This window comes from Brassica rapa, chromosome A05 (assembly GCF_000309985.2).
Source record: "Brassica rapa cultivar Chiifu-401-42 chromosome A05, CAAS_Brap_v3.01, whole genome shotgun sequence".
Taxonomy (NCBI): Eukaryota; Viridiplantae; Streptophyta; class Magnoliopsida; order Brassicales; family Brassicaceae; genus Brassica; species Brassica rapa.
In genome coordinates this window covers 19,868,085-19,885,259 of record NC_024799.2, presented here as the reverse complement: position 1 = coordinate 19,885,259, position 17,175 = coordinate 19,868,085, and the positions used below count along the sequence as shown (strand labels likewise).

Sequence of the window (17,175 nt, the reverse complement as noted above, 5' to 3'; positions counted from 1 at the left end):
GTATTCCCTCAGATATTTTTTTTTTAGTTTATTTTCACAACAATATATCTTTAAGAAGGAAAATGACCAAAAAAAGTTTTATTAAAATGTAAATATGCATTTATTCAGTTATGCTTAATTAATATAAAACTTCGGGTTTAGAGTTAAGAAGTTATGGGATGTGTTCAAATTTTAAAAATAAAAAATAAATATTAAAATTTGCAAAATAAAAAAGTTATTTTGATCATTTTATTTTTCGAGAGTTATTTTTGTGATAAATTTTTAAAAAAAAAACTATCGTACTGAATGTAATAAAGTAATAAAAATATTAATAAAAAAAGATATTTAAGAATACCTTTTATTCAGAATATTTGCTTTTTTTTTCTTTGGTTTGGTTTCATATGACGTGTATGTGTTCGATCGCTGGTTGATAGGAGCACTGACCCATGCTCTATTACCAACGAGCCACTTCAACACACACGTTAGCTTGCTTTCGAGTAAAATTGTAAGTATCATCCTCTTGTAATAAATAATTCTTGAAGTCGTTTTGAGACGTGCCAGCCTGTTCCTTTTTTATTTATAACACACACCAGACTATTCAATCATCAATATACCACACGTAACAACAAATAATTAAGAGACTCCAAATTTATAATATAATATAAAAACTTACATTATGTTCGTCCCCAAATCATATGGGGTGTATAAAAACTAAAAACAGCTGATGATGAGAGAGTTTCACCAGCCGAGACCAAGACACACACAGTAACAGAGAGTTTTAGAGACTCCCTTACAAGCGAGGAGACAGAGACAGAGACAGACAGACAGACCCAGAAAAATATTACATTGTAGTGAGAATGTAAGAACACCAAAGATAAAAAAATAAACCAGAAGATGAAATCTATTCCCCAAGGACTTAGAACCATATGGATACATCTTGCTGCTTCTGCTGCATACCATCCATCGTTCCTACTACTCCCGGCATTGACATATCATCTCTGTAATCGAATGAGGCCATATCAAACGGTGGAGAATCAAACACAAGCTGAAACCTGTTGCTGCTACCGTTGTTATGCGCAGCTTCAAAGTTGTTGTTGTTGGTGTGCGCAGCATCGTACTTGAATCCACTGTTGTTGTTGTTCCCTTGGAAGAACATTTGGTTGTTCACTCTGTTTGGAATGTTCAAGTCTTCAAAGAAACTTCCTTCCACCATGTTTCCTTGAAACTGGAGATGTTCTTGATGATTCTGGACCGTTGGTTGAAGCAGTTGAGTTTCCATGACCATAGAAGTTTGGTTTTGGTTGCTCTGGACGTTTCTGTCGTACATGGACATGAGCTCGGAGATCATCTTCTGTCCATCTTCAGGAACTCCAATACCGGTTAAGTCAATTGGCTGAGACACCGAGTTCACTGGCCTTGGCTGAGAGAATCCAACCACAGGCTTAACTTCACTGACATGGAACCTGGACGGTGCTCCATAGGGTAAGCCGCTGTCTCGATGTGGACAAACAAACTGATGGTTGTCTCTTGAGTTCCTATCAAGAAAACCACGGCTGACATCGCCATGCGCGCACCCAGTGTTCTCGCAGGTGAAGATGGTTCTGTCCATCATAGTGTTCAGCTCTCTGCTTGGCTTCCTCTTCCTCATGAACTCTGATGGAACTTCTTCCTTCACAGGGAAGTTAGCAGCCATCCCAAAGTTAACTTTCTCCGGCTTGAGCTCCTCCACTTCATAGTGAGTCTCCTTCTCCAAACCATCAACGTCGTACTGACTACAATCATTCATCAGAAGCGAGCAGCTTCCACCACCGGACAAAGAAACAGGAGGACAGGACTCAGGGTAAAGCTCCCTAGCCAAGGACTCTTCCTGGTTAATAATAGCAAGCCAAGTAGCACTCTCCTTAGCAGTCATCTTATCCTGCAAGCACTTGGACTGCCTCACGAGCTTCCTGATCTTCGCAATATCAGGAAACATATGCTTGATAACCGCAGTCAACACTCCAACCTTCCACGCCTTCTTGAGATCATGAGGCTTCTTGTAAGGAGCAGGGCCTTGGTCCTTAGGCAAACCAAGCTGCGGCCACCAGTCCTCTTTCCCGTTAGGCCACCACGGAGGAGGCACACCTTTCTCCAAAGGAAACCTTCTCTGAGGAGGATCACAGTGCTGCATCAACGCCGACAAAAGCGACCCCAGAGTCGTGTCCTGAAGCTCCTGCAACGTATGCGGAGTAGGTCCAATGGGGTTGCTACCTTCACGAACCCCAGGGATGTTGTTCTCCGCTTGGTACTTACTTATAGCAGCGGGACCGTTCCGATCAAACCTCACCTTATCTTTCCACCACTCCCTGAGATTATCAGAGGCCCCAGTCACAGGCTTCCCGTTCTCAGGGATGATCCCATACACAAAGCCCTGAGCTTTGCAGACCTCCATCATCTTCAGCATGTACTTCAAGATCCCGTCTTGAGCTCTGGACATCTTCTTCCTCCTGGCTTGCTCCTGAGACTGCCTCTGCTTGGCTGCGTCGACTCCTTCTTTGCTGCCGCTCTTGTCCTGCTCCTTGAGACGCTTGAGCCGCATCTTGTCCCTCCACATCCTCCTCTCGAGCTCGTCGACGTCGATCTCGTCGTCAGTGTAGTCGTCTTCAACGACTGAGTCGGGTTCGGGGTGTGCGGGCGCGGGACAGAAGTCAACTTCTCCGAGAGATGCGGGGGAGAAGAAGTCCATGTTCCCGCACATTCCCATCTCGTTAAACATCATCGTGACTCTCTTCAGAGGCGATTAAACCTGGGAGACACGTAAGAATCAATACATACAAATCAAAACCCTAATTCCAGAATTAGAAAGGGGGCTTTTTTTTGTGGGATTCAATCATCGTTTAGAGAAGCGATCAAGTAATAAGACAAGACATCAGATCTTATGTTTTTTCGACTTGAGAGTATCAAATTCAGACAGAGCAGAATCAATCTATGGGTTCGGTTACAAATAATAATATTAATCCACCGGAAAATCTAAATATAGAAAGGATCGTTTGTGAAGAGGACATAATAAGAAATAAAAATTGTAAATTTAACGCTAAATATATTTTAATATAGATCAAAGATATTGAGATTCAACAGGAAAATAAAATTAGTAATTAGAAATAAGAGTTAGATCGTAGTAATTTGGAGTCAAAACCGATGGATCTACCAAAACCCCCCGTGAAAACAAACCTATCTACCGATCATCATCTAGAGAATCAATAAATCAAATTTGGAGAAGAGAAGAAGTTGGTTACCTGGAGATTAACAAAGCAGATGAGTAGAATTGATTAAAAAGGAATCTCTGCCTTTCTCTTCTCTTGGTTTTGCGGGAAAATGAGAGGAAATAATTAAACCCTAATTCGTCGCCTAAAAAAGTTAGAGACGAGAAAGATGAAGATGAAAGAGAGAAGAAGAATAAGAAAAGTCGACGAAGGATCACGTGGGTCGAAAGCGACTTTTGTTACTTGCGTTTCTTTGTGGAGTCTCTCTGTAGATCATGGAGAGAAAGAGTGTGGGTTTATATATATTTTTATTTTTTAAAAGATCATTTATTGTCATTTATTTTTCTTATTATAAATAATTTCAGAAAAGTAATTAACAAAGCGCCTTTTGGCACTACTCACTGCTCCTCGTTTGGGGTTACTTTTGTTCACTTCCCTCTTTTTTTTTTATTAAATATTACGCGGTGCAAATTTAATGTTTTTTCACTCGTATTATTGATTGACGCGAAACTAAAAAATCCGTTATTTCTCCCTCTTTTTTATTATCTTCTTTAAAATATATATCCATTATCCATAACTGCATTAAAATTGGTCGGAATTCTTTTTTTTTTTAACAAAGAAACCATTTTAATAAGTTTACTTCACCGACATCTAGCATACAATTTTTAATCTAAAGAGGTAAGAAAACATTTTAATAAGTTTTCGAGCTCAAGATTATTATAAATAATTATCATCACGTCTTCCAACACGTTGTTGAAACGAATCATAAATATTTTATGATTTCTTTTTGCACTTTTCGAGTGTCTGAAAACTCCCAAAACGAAATTTATTCTTAAACAAAACACACACACAAGAAAGTGAAGAAATGGGACTGAAACTTGTAATAGTGATGAGTCGAAAATAGTAATAGAAACAGTTTACAAGATGAGCCTGAAGACAAAGGTCGGACTGTGAAGATCAATGAAGTTGGAATGGTTGGGATTCAATTGTTGGAGATATATATTTTCTTTGGGTTCTTCACTCACTCCACTCTGTGTTGCATACTCTAATGCCATCTCGTAATCCACCTGTAAAACCATTGCAAACATTCAAAGTGATGATGATGATGATGCAGCAATTACTTAAAACGAGTGATTGATGCAAACCTGTTCCACATGCTCAGCAAGCTTTTCTTTCAATGTTTCTTTGGTGATTATAAGTTTAGACACTTTCTCAAGCATAGCTGTTTCTTCCTCTTTGTAGCGCTTTCTCTTTTTTGTATGTTCTTCTGTCATTTGTTTTAGAACCTCGTACACCGCTCCAGTTGCATCCGGGATGTACCTGCTCAAACTGCGTTTTCTCTCTTGTTGTTCGCGTGCTTGAAGCCTCTTGACTATTTTTGATTTCAGTTGAATGCAGCATTGTTGAATTGCAGACTTGATGGAAGGAAAAAAATGACAAAAGTTAGATTTAACAAGTTGTGCAGCAGATAAAGTCGACAAGTCTGAGGTTACCTTGACTGCAGTAGCTATTTCACTGATGTCATCTCCTATGTATTCTTTCCCTGTCCCTTTGAAAGGAATTTTTGTACTCACTATGCTCACAAATACTCCTATTTTATCTTGCGTCTGGTTAATCTTATAGCTATTCCAACTGCAAATGTTTTTCAAATTGCCCCAATTAGTAAAAGAAATCTGGAGAAAGATGCCAAATCAAATGAGATTTAGCCAAGCAAGCTTAAGAAGTCTTCTCACTTGATTCTCTTTAAGGCTGTCCTGGTCACAACATCACCTCCTTGTTCAAAAAGGAGAGGAATCCGGTTTGCAAAACGGAATATGTTGATCCCCTGTCATTTCAGTTCCCACAAAGTCCCGATAAGAAAGTAAAAGATTAGTATCGTGAGATCAAGATATAAGTTCTAAAGGAATAATGTCAAGAAGATATTTTTATTTTCCAAATCGAGAAACTCGCTTCCATTTCTCTTTATGTTTCTTCATGGTTTTATAAGAGCGATGGATATCATCCATGCTAAATTTTAGTTGACTTCTGAGACGTAGTAACAACCTATAACCCTTGGGAATTACTCTCTTTTGAGTGTGTTTGCAAACTTTGCTGCGAACGAATATACATGAATAAACAAAAGGAGGATATGACTTGCCTGTTTCACATCTCTTCCACCCACACTAACACCAGCTTCAACAATGAAAGGATGACCTTCAAATACCTGAGCACTGAACATAGATTCCAGGAAGAAGTCAACGCTTAACATAGCTCAGATCAACCACGAAGAACGTAAAGGTAAAGATTGACAGATATGATAGACTATTATAGCACACCATATTTATATTCCAATGCATTGGCAGAAAATTGAGGGTTGAATTGACAACCTGCCTGAATGCGTTGCCACCATATCTGGATGCAGCTCCTTGATAATCCCTAGACGAAGATTGTATTCTCCTGCCGGGCTAAGACACTACAAGAAAAAAAATCATAGTATGATGAGAACTAACTTTTTGCTATAATCCAGATGCTCTACCAAATTAAACTTTTAAAAGACCCTCAAGAGAGACATAGGAATAATAAAGCAGTTCCCAATGTACAGCTAAGAGAAAGCAGATGCTTACATCACCACTAGGGTCATCGAATTTAGCTTGGCGGAATAACTGATGTATGCGCACCATTTGCTGAGATGTCACAGACTTGACAGCCATGCCAGGGCTGAAATCGGGTCCCATTTCCCCTGAAAGAAAAAACAAGTGATTGACTTTGACTCGAGGGATATTATAGATGGTTTTCTTTATATTATATCGACATTCAAACTTATATAACAAAAGAGATCGGTGTCATACTTACCAATTAATCGCGCTGCAAGGTTTTTGTTAATATTCACAAATTCATTCTGAAGAAACTGCAGAAGGGTCTTTTTGGAAGTGTCTGTAACAAGGCGCTTGATAAGCAGCAAGTCAACTGACGAAGGATGGTGCTTTGTCTCGATAGGAATTGGGGGCATCACATCCGTTCTTCGAGTAAATTTTACAGTGACATTTTTCCTATATTATATTTTTAAAAAAATTGAACAACTTAATAATGCTGCATGTGAACAGATATATATATATATGTGACAGGGCAGCAAGAAGACAGAGAGACAGATATCATACTCGGGTGTTTCTGAAATAAATCTAAATAGAAACTGCGCATAAGGAGTAATAACAGCCATTTGGCGCATGTAGTGCAAGATCTTTGACTGGAAAAGAAAAAATAAAACGTGTTAGACATTCTGCAGACAAAAATATCTAAAGAAATAAGGAACAGCAAAAGGACTATCAAAACTACTTACTCTGTATGTTGTCCAGTTTCCCTCAATTACCACCTGTATTTCGGCTCCATGCCATTTCTCTTTGTTGGCCTTCTTCTCGTGTAGATGAATGTGAGGAATGTTCCTGCAAGTTAACCATTTAAAGATCATTCTTTGACGCTGAGCTAAATGATGACTTTCTTAAAAGATTCGAAACAGTCAAATCATACACAGATAATCATGATAAGACGTCGAATATTCAAAGGATTCATGGCTATTATTGTCACATGCAGAAACATAAACAGTTAGGTAGATAGCTTCAGAGAAGCTGTTCATGTATTCAAGGGGTACCTGTGAATATCAATATCCAATCTGCAGAACGTAACATAGTTTTGGCTCTTCATAGATGAAGAGATCTCTATGGGGAGGCCTGTACTCATTTTGGACCAAATTAAAGCCTGCACGCCAGGAGAAAACAGAGAAAATATAAGAGTTAAACAGGTTCTCTAGGAAAACTTTAGTTATGAAGGGTAACATTCCATATTTAATGCATACTTTTACCACTCCTACACTCTCCATGTAAAGTATAAATTACAAGGCCAAGCACAGATATTAAACATGCTATATAAGAAATCAAAAGAAACAAAAGAGTACCATCTTTGCCCCTAAACCAAACTTTCCACGAGTTTGCTTCAGTCCATACTTCGTCCCAGACAGAACTGTAAGAAGAACAATTCTTAAATCTAGCCTCAAGACAAAAGCTTTTTATAAGGTTGATACGCAAGGCTAAATAAATAAAGTGAGAGTGGCCATTAGTTATTTACCTCTGCCAAACATATTTGGGATGTCATCGTGTGGCATCCCCTTACCATTATCCTACATTATGATCAACTCAAGTCAAATCTCAAAAAACAAAATGCACAAGAACATATTTATATTCTGAAGGTATATATGGCTGTAAGCCTGTCACTGTTACTAACCCTTGAGACTGAAATGGCACACAGCAATATCTGTAGAACTAAAACAAAAACAATTCAAATACTCACCTTACATGTAACCTTGTAATAGGATGCTTCCCCACGAGCCTTTAAAACCTTAGAGACTCCAGGCTCTTTGTTTTTCTTTCCTGAAGCCAAATTTTTGGCTTGTATCTCACTGGCACGAGCTTCCTTTACTAACCTTTTCTACAAATCAGGAAACAAGTACCAAAAAAATCAGAATTGTTAACAATCCAGAAGAATGCAGAACAGTGAAACAAAAGCTGCTTTAACCAGACAGAGTGAGACAATTAAGAGAGAGAGGGAGAGAGTTGGAGGACCTCACGGGCCTTGTCAGTCTCGTAGTCATCATAGAGCTTGGTGTCAACACGTTCCCGATCAATAAGACCAATCATGGAATTGAACTTAGATTTTCCAATCTCTTCGCTTTCAAAAGAAAACAAGACAGTCGGTGAATCTAGTGACAGTAAGAAAACTGGTCAACAGAACTTTAGATTTGTCATATTGAATGATCTCAAAGTACGTATTCTGATATGTGAAAGGAAGGGAACGTACATAGTAACTTCAACCTCAGGGAGCTCAGAGATGGACTCAGAAGAATCAAGAGCGTTTTCAACAAGCTCTCTCACTGTAGTGTACAGTGACTTCCCTGGCTGAAAAAAAAATCAGCAATTTGAAACAAATCGGGCATTAAGGTTCCATCGTTTTTTTAATTGAAACAAAGGAATCGGAGCTCACATTATCGAATCCAGCAATGTTCTTGTTCTCGGCGAAAAACTCAGCTGGAGATTCTGCAAAATTCAAAAGAGATTACTTTAAATTCAGCTCAATTAAAACTCAAATTAACTCGAAAATGTGGAGATAAAAGTAGTAGCATTACTCTGCTTGAGAGTGCTCTCTTTGCTGCTGTCTTTACTGTTCTTAGAGGTCTTAGAGCTTCCCTTCTTCGTTTCAGCTGGACTATCACCTCCGGCCATCGAGAAAGAGTATCAATCAAATCTCAGAGAAGAAGAATAGATCCGATCCCCCAAATTCGAAGCAGGGATATCTAGGGTTGGTTATATGAAAGGAGGGAAGTTGGGGAAATCGATGAGAGAGAGGTTGATTATAGCTGATTATAGGGGTAAAACGGTAATTTCGACCATGAAGTTATTCGATTCAGTGAGCGATTTAAAGCGTTTGCGATTGGATTCGACAAGCAAAGCGGTTACGATACATATGACGTTTGCGGTTGAGTAAGCAGCAACAGCAACTGTAATTTGTCCTTTTGTTTGTTTGCTTGGATCAGATTCAAAAAATCTTAAACGGAGAAAAGAGAAAAATGGCGAATGCTTCACCACCTGGAATCGCCATTCTCGGAGCTGGGATCTTCGTCAAGACGCAGTACATTCCTCGCTTGGCTGAGATCTCCGATCTCGTCAACCTCAAAGCCATTTGGAGCCGTTCTGAGGTAACAATTCGATCACTGCGCTTGATCTGGGAGATGATTTGAATCAACGACGAATATGTAGCTTATGTAAAATACACCATTAGGCTTGCTTCCTTATCATCTCATCGCCCCTGATCGAATCGGTTTGGTGACTTATGGTTTTTGTTTGAAGGAATCTGCGAAAGGAGCTGTGGAGGTAGCGCGGAAGCATTTTCCTGGAGTGGAGTGCAAATGGGGAGATGAAGGTTTGAATGAGATCATTCAAGATAGTTCCATTCTTGGTGTTGCTGTTGTCATTGCTGGCCAAACCCAGGTATATCCTTTAATCATATAGTTGGAACATTACCAATCAATTGCGTATTTTTGTTCTTACTGAGTGAACTCAAAATCTTATTATGCATTTTAGGTTGAAATGTCTCTGAAGATGCTCAAAGTAGGAAAGCACGTCCTTCAAGGTGACTTGTCCACTTCTTTAATCCGAAAAGGCTGCCTTTGATTGCTCAAACATGGATAATGGTCGAGTTTTTGGCTCTGTTTTACCGTTACTAAACTAGTAATGTTATTGCTACATGAAATGTATCCCAACTTAAAAACACTAAAGAGTCTTCTTCTTTCTTGATATGTATGTTGCTGTCCTGGATCGGTTTTCAGAGAAGCCAGCTGCTGCTTGTAAGTTGATGATCACTGCTCTTGTTTAAACCAGCTTGTCATCCATCCTTTTTTACATGAGAGATGTGTAGCATGATCCACGTTTTTTTTGTTGCAGCAATCGGTGAGATTGAAACTGCAATGACCAGCTATAAAAATATTTCTACTGATTCCCCATGCCGTCCAATCTGGGCTGTGGCTGAAAATTATCGTTTTGAACCAGCTTTTGTTGAGGTAAATGCTACTTAGTGTCTTCCTGGCACTTCCTGTTGAGCAACTAACATTATATCTCATGATTTGACTTTTTTGGCAGTTGAAGAAACTTGTGGAAGAAATTGGGGATATGATGAACGTCCAACTTATTATCGAGGGATCAATGAACAGTTCCAATCCTTACTTCTCAAGCTCCTGGAGACGAAACTTGGACGTACGTAATGCTTTCTGTTTTTGCCACAATCTTTTTCTATCAGACTCTGTTGCATCTCCCTAACACGCTGCTTACTTAAATTGTAACTTACGAATTTTATGGCTCCAGATGCTATCATCCTGCCAGAATCATTTTGCTTTACAACAATTATATCAATCACACATATATATATATCCCGACGAAGCTGTGTGTTATTTTGTTAATATTTACCCGTCCGCTCTTCATATGCAGGGTGGTTTCATCTTGGATATGGGTGTGCATTACATTGCTGGGTTAAGAATGGTACCGTACATCTTCATTAACTAATAAATACGCTTTTCCGAATATCCCGCTTTTGGGCCAAAATTTTGATGTATTGGTTTGTGATGAACAGCTTGTTGGATGTGAGGTAACATCAGTCTCAGCCACCACCTCCCATGTTGATAAGACTTTACCTGCACCAGACAACATTACATCAAACTTGTAAGTTTAGATACATCAATCCCATGTTTCTTAGCACACTAATTTCACATGAATACTCTAATCCAGGACGTTTCTTTGCTCTGCAGTCAGCTAGAGAACGGGTGCTCTGGAGTCTTTGTGATGGTCGTCTCTTCAAGGTCTCCAAAGGCATGTAGTAAGACTTAGATGTTCTGCTTTCCACAACGCTTTAGCCTAAGAACCATAGTTTTTTTCTCACAGAAAATTCTGTGTTTTAGATATTATGGAGAGTCGTAGGATTAAAGGGCACTGTTCAACTTGAGCGTGGAGTTCAAGATGGCCGACATGGTTACATGGTTTGTATACTCTTAACATATGATCAACTGAAGTATATCCATATTTTGCTCGAATCTAAACTAAAATGACTATGATCTTCTGAGCTTTTCAGGCCACAGTTTACGGGGAAGGAGGGACATCGAGGACCATCTTTTACCCGTTCAGTGGAGTGACTGAAGAGCTAAAAGCATTCTTCAATGACATCTCAGGAGCTTCAAAGGTAATCCTCGAATCTTAGCCCTTGGAAATGGAATGCAGGAACTCAAAACCTTGGTGGTCTGTTATCTAAACTATCCTAATGTGTCCTGACGCATTTGCTGCAGGAGCAAGAGCCTCGTCTATCATACGTGGAAGGTGCTCGGGACGTTGCTGTTCTTGAAGCAATGCTTGAGTCTGGTGCAAGGAACGGAGCTGTTATTCCCGTTAAAAAGTTCTAGCTTTGAAGCTCGGACAAGTATTGTGAAGACATCAAGAACCACCAAAGAAGCATTGTCTGAATAAAGTCTCATGGGGATTCAAATTCAAACCGAAACTATTTTGTAACCAATCCTTTAATATCCCGATCATTATTATGCACTGAAGCTTATTAAACAACTACACGACGCATTGATGAAATTAATTTTCATGGGAATTCAAAGCAATCCTTTTATTATCCGAGCACTATGCACTCTAGGTTTGCTGTTCTAAAGCTTATTAAATAATTACAAGAAGAATTTCAAAAGCCTATAACACATCATCCAAGTTAAGGCATCAAAAGTACGTGAATAAATTAGAAACAAACAAAAAAGCAATACAAGGATAGGCCTGAGATGGTTTCAGCTCAAAGCATGTGCTCAAATCCTCCACCTTGATGTGATGGGACTCGACCAACTCCAACATTGTGAACCAGCTGTTGCAGCCACCTCCTCGCGATTTGATCCTCCTGAAAACAAGCACAACTCCAAGTTTCAACTAAGCTGCCATGTTTTAGACGAACAAGTTCAAAACCCCGAGTCAATGTATGAAAAATGACTTACGCGAAGACAATTGCTGAAGGTTCCATCTCGCAGCGAGTCAGGGAGACAGCTTCCGAGTGCAGCACAAGCCCTAAGTAACACATAAAAGACAGAGCTCAAGCATGAAACAGCCAGCCAACACACATCAACGAGGAAGTTTGTTTCGAGCTAAACGAACCTTGGGTTGTCTGATAAACGGAGATAACAACGAATGATATGCTTCAAAAGGCGTGGAGAAGGCTGCTCCACAAGTGACTGAACCATGTTTCCCAACACTCGACCAACAGCGAAAAACCGCTCCGCTGTTGTGCAGATGTAATCCATCCCCACATCATCCAACAAGATCTTCTGAACTATGAATGTGGCAACCTAACATTATCACAGCAAGTTGATTCGTAAAAAAGGCATTAATCCACAATATCATTGTAAAAGGCTTACAGTTTTCGACAGCTCGCTCCCCATCTCCATGGTGCGGAGGCACAGAGGAATAATTTCGGTTGATAGAAGGAAGCTAATGACCTCTGTATCATCAACCTGGTGAAAGAATGATGTCAATGATCTTTCTTATTTCATACACTAACTAGCTAAAAGGCTACTACTATTTACACATTAGTCCTTCACCTTCAGCAAAAGTATGCTGGGGAACCTCAAAATAGAAGGGGGAAACAAGCTACAGTAAAGGGACGGGATGGTTTACCTTAACAAGAGCACCAATGACACCTAAGCTAGTAAGGCGCAAGTACTCGAAAGGTCTTGACTTACTCGTTGTGTTCAGGAAAGGGTAAAGGTACAGTGGGATGTGAGCTGTGCATAAGAAACAAAACAAGGCATAACAACGAATCCATCAGTTGAAATAAACTGAAATCATAAAGGAGATATACAATAAACAGATAACTACCACAGATAGCATTAAATAGACAAGATGATACGATAAAACATTTAATGGTACACAATCTTATTTGTATAACCCAATGAACAGAACAAGAACAATACCCTTGAGAAATAACATCCTTGTGTCGGAATGAGAGGCTACGCACTGAAGGGTATGAAAACAAGAAATAAGTGTGTCAGGAATCTGTTAGGCAAAAGACATGAACATCAAACCAAACATGCTAAAGAGTAAACCAGAAATATCCATGTGAACAACCTGAAGAAGGGCGAGTGAGTTACAGACACGGTTGGACTGAGCAGGAGTCAGATTAGGAGGAGCAAGAACAGAGTAGATAGACACTATCTCCTGCGAGCAAACAGAAGAAACTAGTCAAATCATACAACACTAACACCAAATGAAATAGCATTTTGCTTAGGTATCTTACACTTGGATAGAAAAGAATCCTTTTTGCAATCCGTAGACTCGTCAGTTTCTAAAAAAATAAATATCATAAAGTTTGTAGATTGAAGTGATTACCTGCAACAAGGCAGCAATGGTACCAAAAGAGTTCCACAAGAGAGGCGCCAAATCCTGAAACAGTTCTCTTTTCTACAAAAAGAACAACAACAACTAATTCAGACACTGAGATTGTCAAAAGCACATCATCGAAACCCTAGCTCTTGTTTCTTGGATCAGACCAAAACCAAAAACGACAGCCAGTTATAGATTAGGAGGAGAACCTTGGAAAGCTCGAGGAGAGCATTCTCTCTGAGTTCAGGATTGCTGAGATCGAGAACCAACTGCTCCGCGGATGCCAAGTTTCGATCTTTGTTCGCCGGAGCTCCTGCGGCCGACGTGCTGGGACCGCCGAAAGGTGTGCCCATGGAGAGAGATGGAGGTAGATTCGCCATTCTTCCACCAGATTCGATTGTCTGTCTCTCGCTTTCTCGTATGTTTACTTACACCTTTCCTCGTTTCTCTCGAGTTTGAGGAGTTCGGTTTCTCCTCTGTTCTGTTCTGTGTGTATTTCTGGAAATGACAATTAGGACCTTGTTCTTTCTTCCCTTTTTTTAGGCTTCGAATGGCATGCAGATCATAAAAACGCAGATCAAACAGAAAACGCAGATCAAGCAGAACAAATACAGATCATGCAGAACAAATGCAGATCCAATCTGTATGACGTGTATTAAGTTTTACGTTTTGTCCACGGTTAGATGCCATATCTATAAATTTAAAAATAATATTAGTTCAATTATATGAACATAGATATAAAAAAAATGATAAAACTAATTAAACATAAGATTAAAATAATGCATGTGTTATAATGCGTATAATAATCATTTTAAAATAATAATTAATTATAAAAATATTTAAATTTATAATTATATGCAAATAATACACGCAATATAAATAACATGCATAAATTTATTAAATTAAGAAAGGTTATCCGATCCGTTATATGCATATATATACATATATTTAAAGAATTATATAAAAGTTATATAAATTTTATATTTTATATAAATTTTACAATATTTTATTTACTGAATTAGTAAATTATTTATTAGAATTTTCAAAAGTAAATAATTTTTTTGTTATAAAATATTATTATTTTATATTATTTTATAATATTTATATTATTTTTTATTTTAATTTATTTTTTAATATATTTTTATTTTTATGGATCGAATCGGATATCCAGTCAAAATCTAAAATTTTCCGGATATTAGGGACATAGAATATTAAGGGGGATACGGATTGAATCAGAACATATAATTGATTATTCGGACGAAACAGATTGGATCATCCGGATATCCGATATGTGTTCACCCCTATTTTTAATATGTATATATATATATATATATAAGTGTTTGTCAAATTTAATAATATTATTTTATATATATAGTATGTCATTTTAATTATTTGTATAAGAAAATTCATCTTAAATTCTTTATAAAAAACAAAACAAAAAACTTATACTTAAAGATGAATTTTAATTTGTGAAGGAAAGAAATAAAGTAATATGAAATATTGATAACTAAAGGAGAAAAAGTAGTTGTCAAAAAAAAAAAAAATGAAAGACAACACTTCATTGGGCTCCTGTGTTCGACCAGCCCACTTATTCCAATTGCTTGCAGATCAGTTTTTTATCACATGAATTCTCCTGCATGCAGTTTTCTTAATTTTTTAATATTATAATTTCTTCTGCATTTTTAATGTTGATTGGAAATAAAGTGCAGATCAATCTGCATATTAATTTTTCCTGCATTTGTACTGCATTTACTCTGCACTACATTCATACCCTTAGTCTTTCTTTTTTGAAAATCTTATATATTAAAATAGAAGTCACAACTTCATTTCATGTGTGATTTTTTTAGTTAGACAATTTTCTAGAATAGAGTCACATTTAATTTTCCTATTATTTATTTATTAATGTTACCTAAATGATCTTATACATTGTCACTATAAAAAATTGCGTACTGTGTGTTTCACTATAGAAAATAAACTAACTATAGAGTCTCAATTTCTATGACCATTAACGATAACTATTTTCAATGTTACTATACATGTTGTTTTTCTTATAAACTTGCTATGAATCAATTTTCATGTGTCTTTGGTATTACGGGTGATTGATGATTCCATTCTAAATTGTGTTTTTTCTTTGAACAAACTTCTATGAACTTAAACAATCATACCCAATACTTAAGAAAACAATAAATTTGCTAAAAGTGTTTTTTTTTCTTCTGAATTTCTGTGAACATGAATAACCATACTCCAGAACACAGCAAACTCGCTAGAAGTGTTTTTTCTACATAAACTTTATTCAAGTCATATTTCATTTAAAAATAAATTATTTCAAATGTGGCAGTGTTAACAACGAATAAACTTTTTATGTTGTTAGTCTTAAACATGAACACTGCTCTTTTTGTAAATAAGATTATTACTTTATAAACCAAACACAGTTTACTCTTGGAGAAGATGAAGTGGTTCACTATTGACGTAAATATTAAAATCAGATATAAAATATCATATAATTTAATAAAACATATTACCAAATCTGTTCAAATCTACCGCAAATATCGTTATACATATATTCCCTAAAATTTTGTTAAATTACAACATATATATACCATGATTTATTTTATTAATATATGGGAATATTCTTTTTAACTATGTCAACTGTTGAATATTATTTACAAATTGAGCTAAATACATGAACATGATCGTAAAATATATTTTTAATAAATTGAATACAAATATGAATATACTTTTTACGTACCTGCCAATAATAGTCTACTATTTATTAGTCATACTAGATCTCTTCCGCGCTTCGCGCGGATTATTGCTTTTAAAGTTTTACAATTGGTTTTGTTATTTAATTATAGAATATTGCAGAATTTCCATATGTACATAAACTATGTACTATGTAAAATATAGTATATGAGGGGAGACATGGGTTTTTTTTTGTTGTTTTAGTGTTTCGTATATTTTTAGCATTTTTTGTAATTAGATTCTTTTTATTAGTTTGCCAAAATACCAAAACTGAGTTTAAAATAGAAAAATAGTTTGGATGATGTTGGAAGTTGTCTGTTAATGTTTCCTTGATTATTATGTTCTAACTTCTTCTGAGCTGAGCGATAGATGGAAGGTGTAACTCTAACTCATGTATTGAATCTGAGTTAACGTTACTAAAACATAAGTTTTCTGGAAAACTTGTGAAATTGTTTTCCATTAATTTTCATCTCAAATTATTTTTCTAATAGTATAAAATTTTTTCAATCTTTTTTATAACATCATCATTTTATTGATATGAAATCAATGTAACAGATTACATGGGACATGAATTACTATGGTCGTGCAACTATTTGCATCCTTTATAAGTTCCATAACACTTTAAATAAAATAAAATCGGACAAAAACAGATAAAAAAACGTTTCCCAATTTATTTCGTTAATTTTTTTTATTGCCTATGAAAAAAATGAGATTTCTATTTAGTAGTAGTTGTAATCTCGATTAGTTTGTCTCTTTTAAATTGTTAAATGGTTTTATTGGATTAATGTACTGATATACAGTACAAATTTAAGGTTATTCTTCCACGATTACGTCCACTGATCAAGAAAAAACATATGGCCTATTAATCAATATGTATTAACATTTAAATTTGTATTTGTTTCTATCCTCGTATATTCTGGGAATAATGTTTATCACCACAACAAATTTTTATGTCCGGTTACTTATGCGCAACTCCCTGAATATAGATGTTTGGTTGTTCCAAAATGTATATATTTTTTGTTAGATTTTATTATTTATGTTTCTATAGTAGTTATTTGTTATTGTTTTTACTTTTTTGTATATATACATATTAATTTTTCTCTACAAAATTTGTTTTGTTTTCATTAATCCTTGACCGTTTTTATCCCATATGAATAATTGTTTTTCCTAACTCTACTCGAATTATAGGCATAAGGTTATTAGTGTATGGAAAAAACTTCGTTCATAATTTTTTCATGTCATCTCTATCACCTTTGAAATAATGTTCCTATATAGTAGTAATT

At 36.5% G+C, this 17,175-nt stretch overlaps 4 protein-coding genes across 5 annotated transcripts; 1 reads left to right on the top strand and 3 right to left on the bottom strand.

Annotated features, from left to right (window-relative positions):
* Positions 1-612: 612 nt before the first annotated feature.
* LOC103869281 (protein ETHYLENE INSENSITIVE 3) lies at positions 613-3,509 on the bottom strand. The gene is made up of 2 exons (XM_009147343.3): positions 3,255-3,509; positions 613-2,764 (listed from the first exon to the last, which is right to left on the bottom strand). The coding sequence occupies exon 2, from the start codon at positions 2,735-2,737 to the stop codon at positions 896-898; it is 1,842 nt and encodes a 613-aa protein (XP_009145591.2). The 5' UTR covers positions 2,738-2,764; positions 3,255-3,509; the 3' UTR covers positions 613-895.
* Positions 3,510-3,974: 465 nt separating this feature from the next.
* On the bottom strand, positions 3,975-8,616 carry LOC103869277 (DNA topoisomerase 6 subunit B). Of its 2 annotated transcripts, XM_009147338.3 has the most exons (18): positions 8,374-8,616; positions 8,232-8,284; positions 8,049-8,146; positions 7,814-7,919; positions 7,542-7,679; positions 7,320-7,371; positions 7,150-7,214; positions 6,847-6,953; positions 6,538-6,640; positions 6,359-6,444; positions 6,054-6,250; positions 5,825-5,940; positions 5,588-5,673; positions 5,359-5,431; positions 4,955-5,046; positions 4,715-4,853; positions 4,367-4,636; positions 3,975-4,288 (listed from the first exon to the last, which is right to left on the bottom strand). In XM_009147338.3, the coding sequence occupies exons 1-18, from the start codon at positions 8,468-8,470 to the stop codon at positions 4,139-4,141; spliced, it is 2,028 nt and encodes a 675-aa protein (XP_009145586.1). In that variant the 5' UTR covers positions 8,471-8,616; the 3' UTR covers positions 3,975-4,138. The 2 variants fall into 2 exon arrangements, with proteins under 2 accessions (XP_009145586.1, XP_009145587.1); XM_009147339.3 differs by lacking the exon at positions 8,374-8,616 and having other exon boundaries at positions 7,814-7,914.
* A 67-nt stretch (positions 8,617-8,683) lies between these two features.
* LOC103869275 (uncharacterized protein YMR315W) lies at positions 8,684-11,394 on the top strand. The gene is made up of 12 exons (XM_009147336.3): positions 8,684-8,943; positions 9,095-9,235; positions 9,329-9,377; positions 9,574-9,591; positions 9,689-9,804; positions 9,884-9,997; positions 10,229-10,279; positions 10,371-10,459; positions 10,546-10,606; positions 10,696-10,773; positions 10,866-10,973; positions 11,077-11,394. The coding sequence occupies exons 1-12, from the start codon at positions 8,815-8,817 to the stop codon at positions 11,188-11,190; spliced, it is 1,068 nt and encodes a 355-aa protein (XP_009145584.1). The 5' UTR covers positions 8,684-8,814; the 3' UTR covers positions 11,191-11,394.
* On the bottom strand, positions 11,382-13,670 carry LOC103869276 (CCR4-NOT transcription complex subunit 9). Its single transcript, XM_009147337.3, has 9 exons — positions 13,360-13,670; positions 13,157-13,228; positions 12,896-12,985; positions 12,742-12,784; positions 12,446-12,552; positions 12,187-12,282; positions 11,927-12,117; positions 11,770-11,839; positions 11,382-11,675 (listed from the first exon to the last, which is right to left on the bottom strand). Exons 1-9 carry the CDS (start codon positions 13,528-13,530, stop codon positions 11,574-11,576), a joined length of 942 nt encoding a protein of 313 aa, XP_009145585.1. The 5' UTR covers positions 13,531-13,670; the 3' UTR covers positions 11,382-11,573.
* Positions 13,671-17,175: the final 3,505 nt, after the last annotated feature.

What these genes read in the sequence shown, in the direction of transcription:
- LOC103869281 (XM_009147343.3), bottom strand. Translation starts at nt 2,737, where the DNA reads ATGATGTTTAACGAGATGGGAATGTGCGGGAACATGGACTTCTTCTCC.
- LOC103869277 (XM_009147338.3), bottom strand. Translation starts at nt 8,470, where the DNA reads ATGGCCGGAGGTGATAGTCCAGCTGAAACGAAGAAGGGAAGCTCTAAG. An exon ending in GTGGAAGAGATGTGAAACAG is followed by an intron (nt 5,047 to 5,358) that starts GCAAGTCATATC and finishes CTGAAATGACAG; the next exon opens with GGGATCAACATATTCCGTTT. An exon ending in TTGCTGAGCATGTGGAACAG is followed by an intron (nt 4,289 to 4,366) that starts GTTTGCATCAAT and finishes ATGGTTTTACAG; the next exon opens with GTGGATTACGAGATGGCATT.
- LOC103869275 (XM_009147336.3), top strand. Translation starts at nt 8,815, where the DNA reads ATGGCGAATGCTTCACCACCTGGAATCGCCATTCTCGGAGCTGGGATC. An exon ending in TCATTGCTGGCCAAACCCAG is followed by an intron (nt 9,236 to 9,328) that starts GTATATCCTTTA and finishes TATGCATTTTAG; the next exon opens with GTTGAAATGTCTCTGAAGAT. An exon ending in ACATCTCAGGAGCTTCAAAG is followed by an intron (nt 10,974 to 11,076) that starts GTAATCCTCGAA and finishes CATTTGCTGCAG; the next exon opens with GAGCAAGAGCCTCGTCTATC.
- LOC103869276 (XM_009147337.3), bottom strand. Translation starts at nt 13,530, where the DNA reads ATGGCGAATCTACCTCCATCTCTCTCCATGGGCACACCTTTCGGCGGT. An exon ending in CTCTCCTCGAGCTTTCCAAG is followed by an intron (nt 13,229 to 13,359) that starts GTTCTCCTCCTA and finishes TTCTTTTTGTAG; the next exon opens with AAAAGAGAACTGTTTCAGGA. An exon ending in ACTCACTCGCCCTTCTTCAG is followed by an intron (nt 12,785 to 12,895) that starts GTTGTTCACATG and finishes CATACCCTTCAG; the next exon opens with TGCGTAGCCTCTCATTCCGA.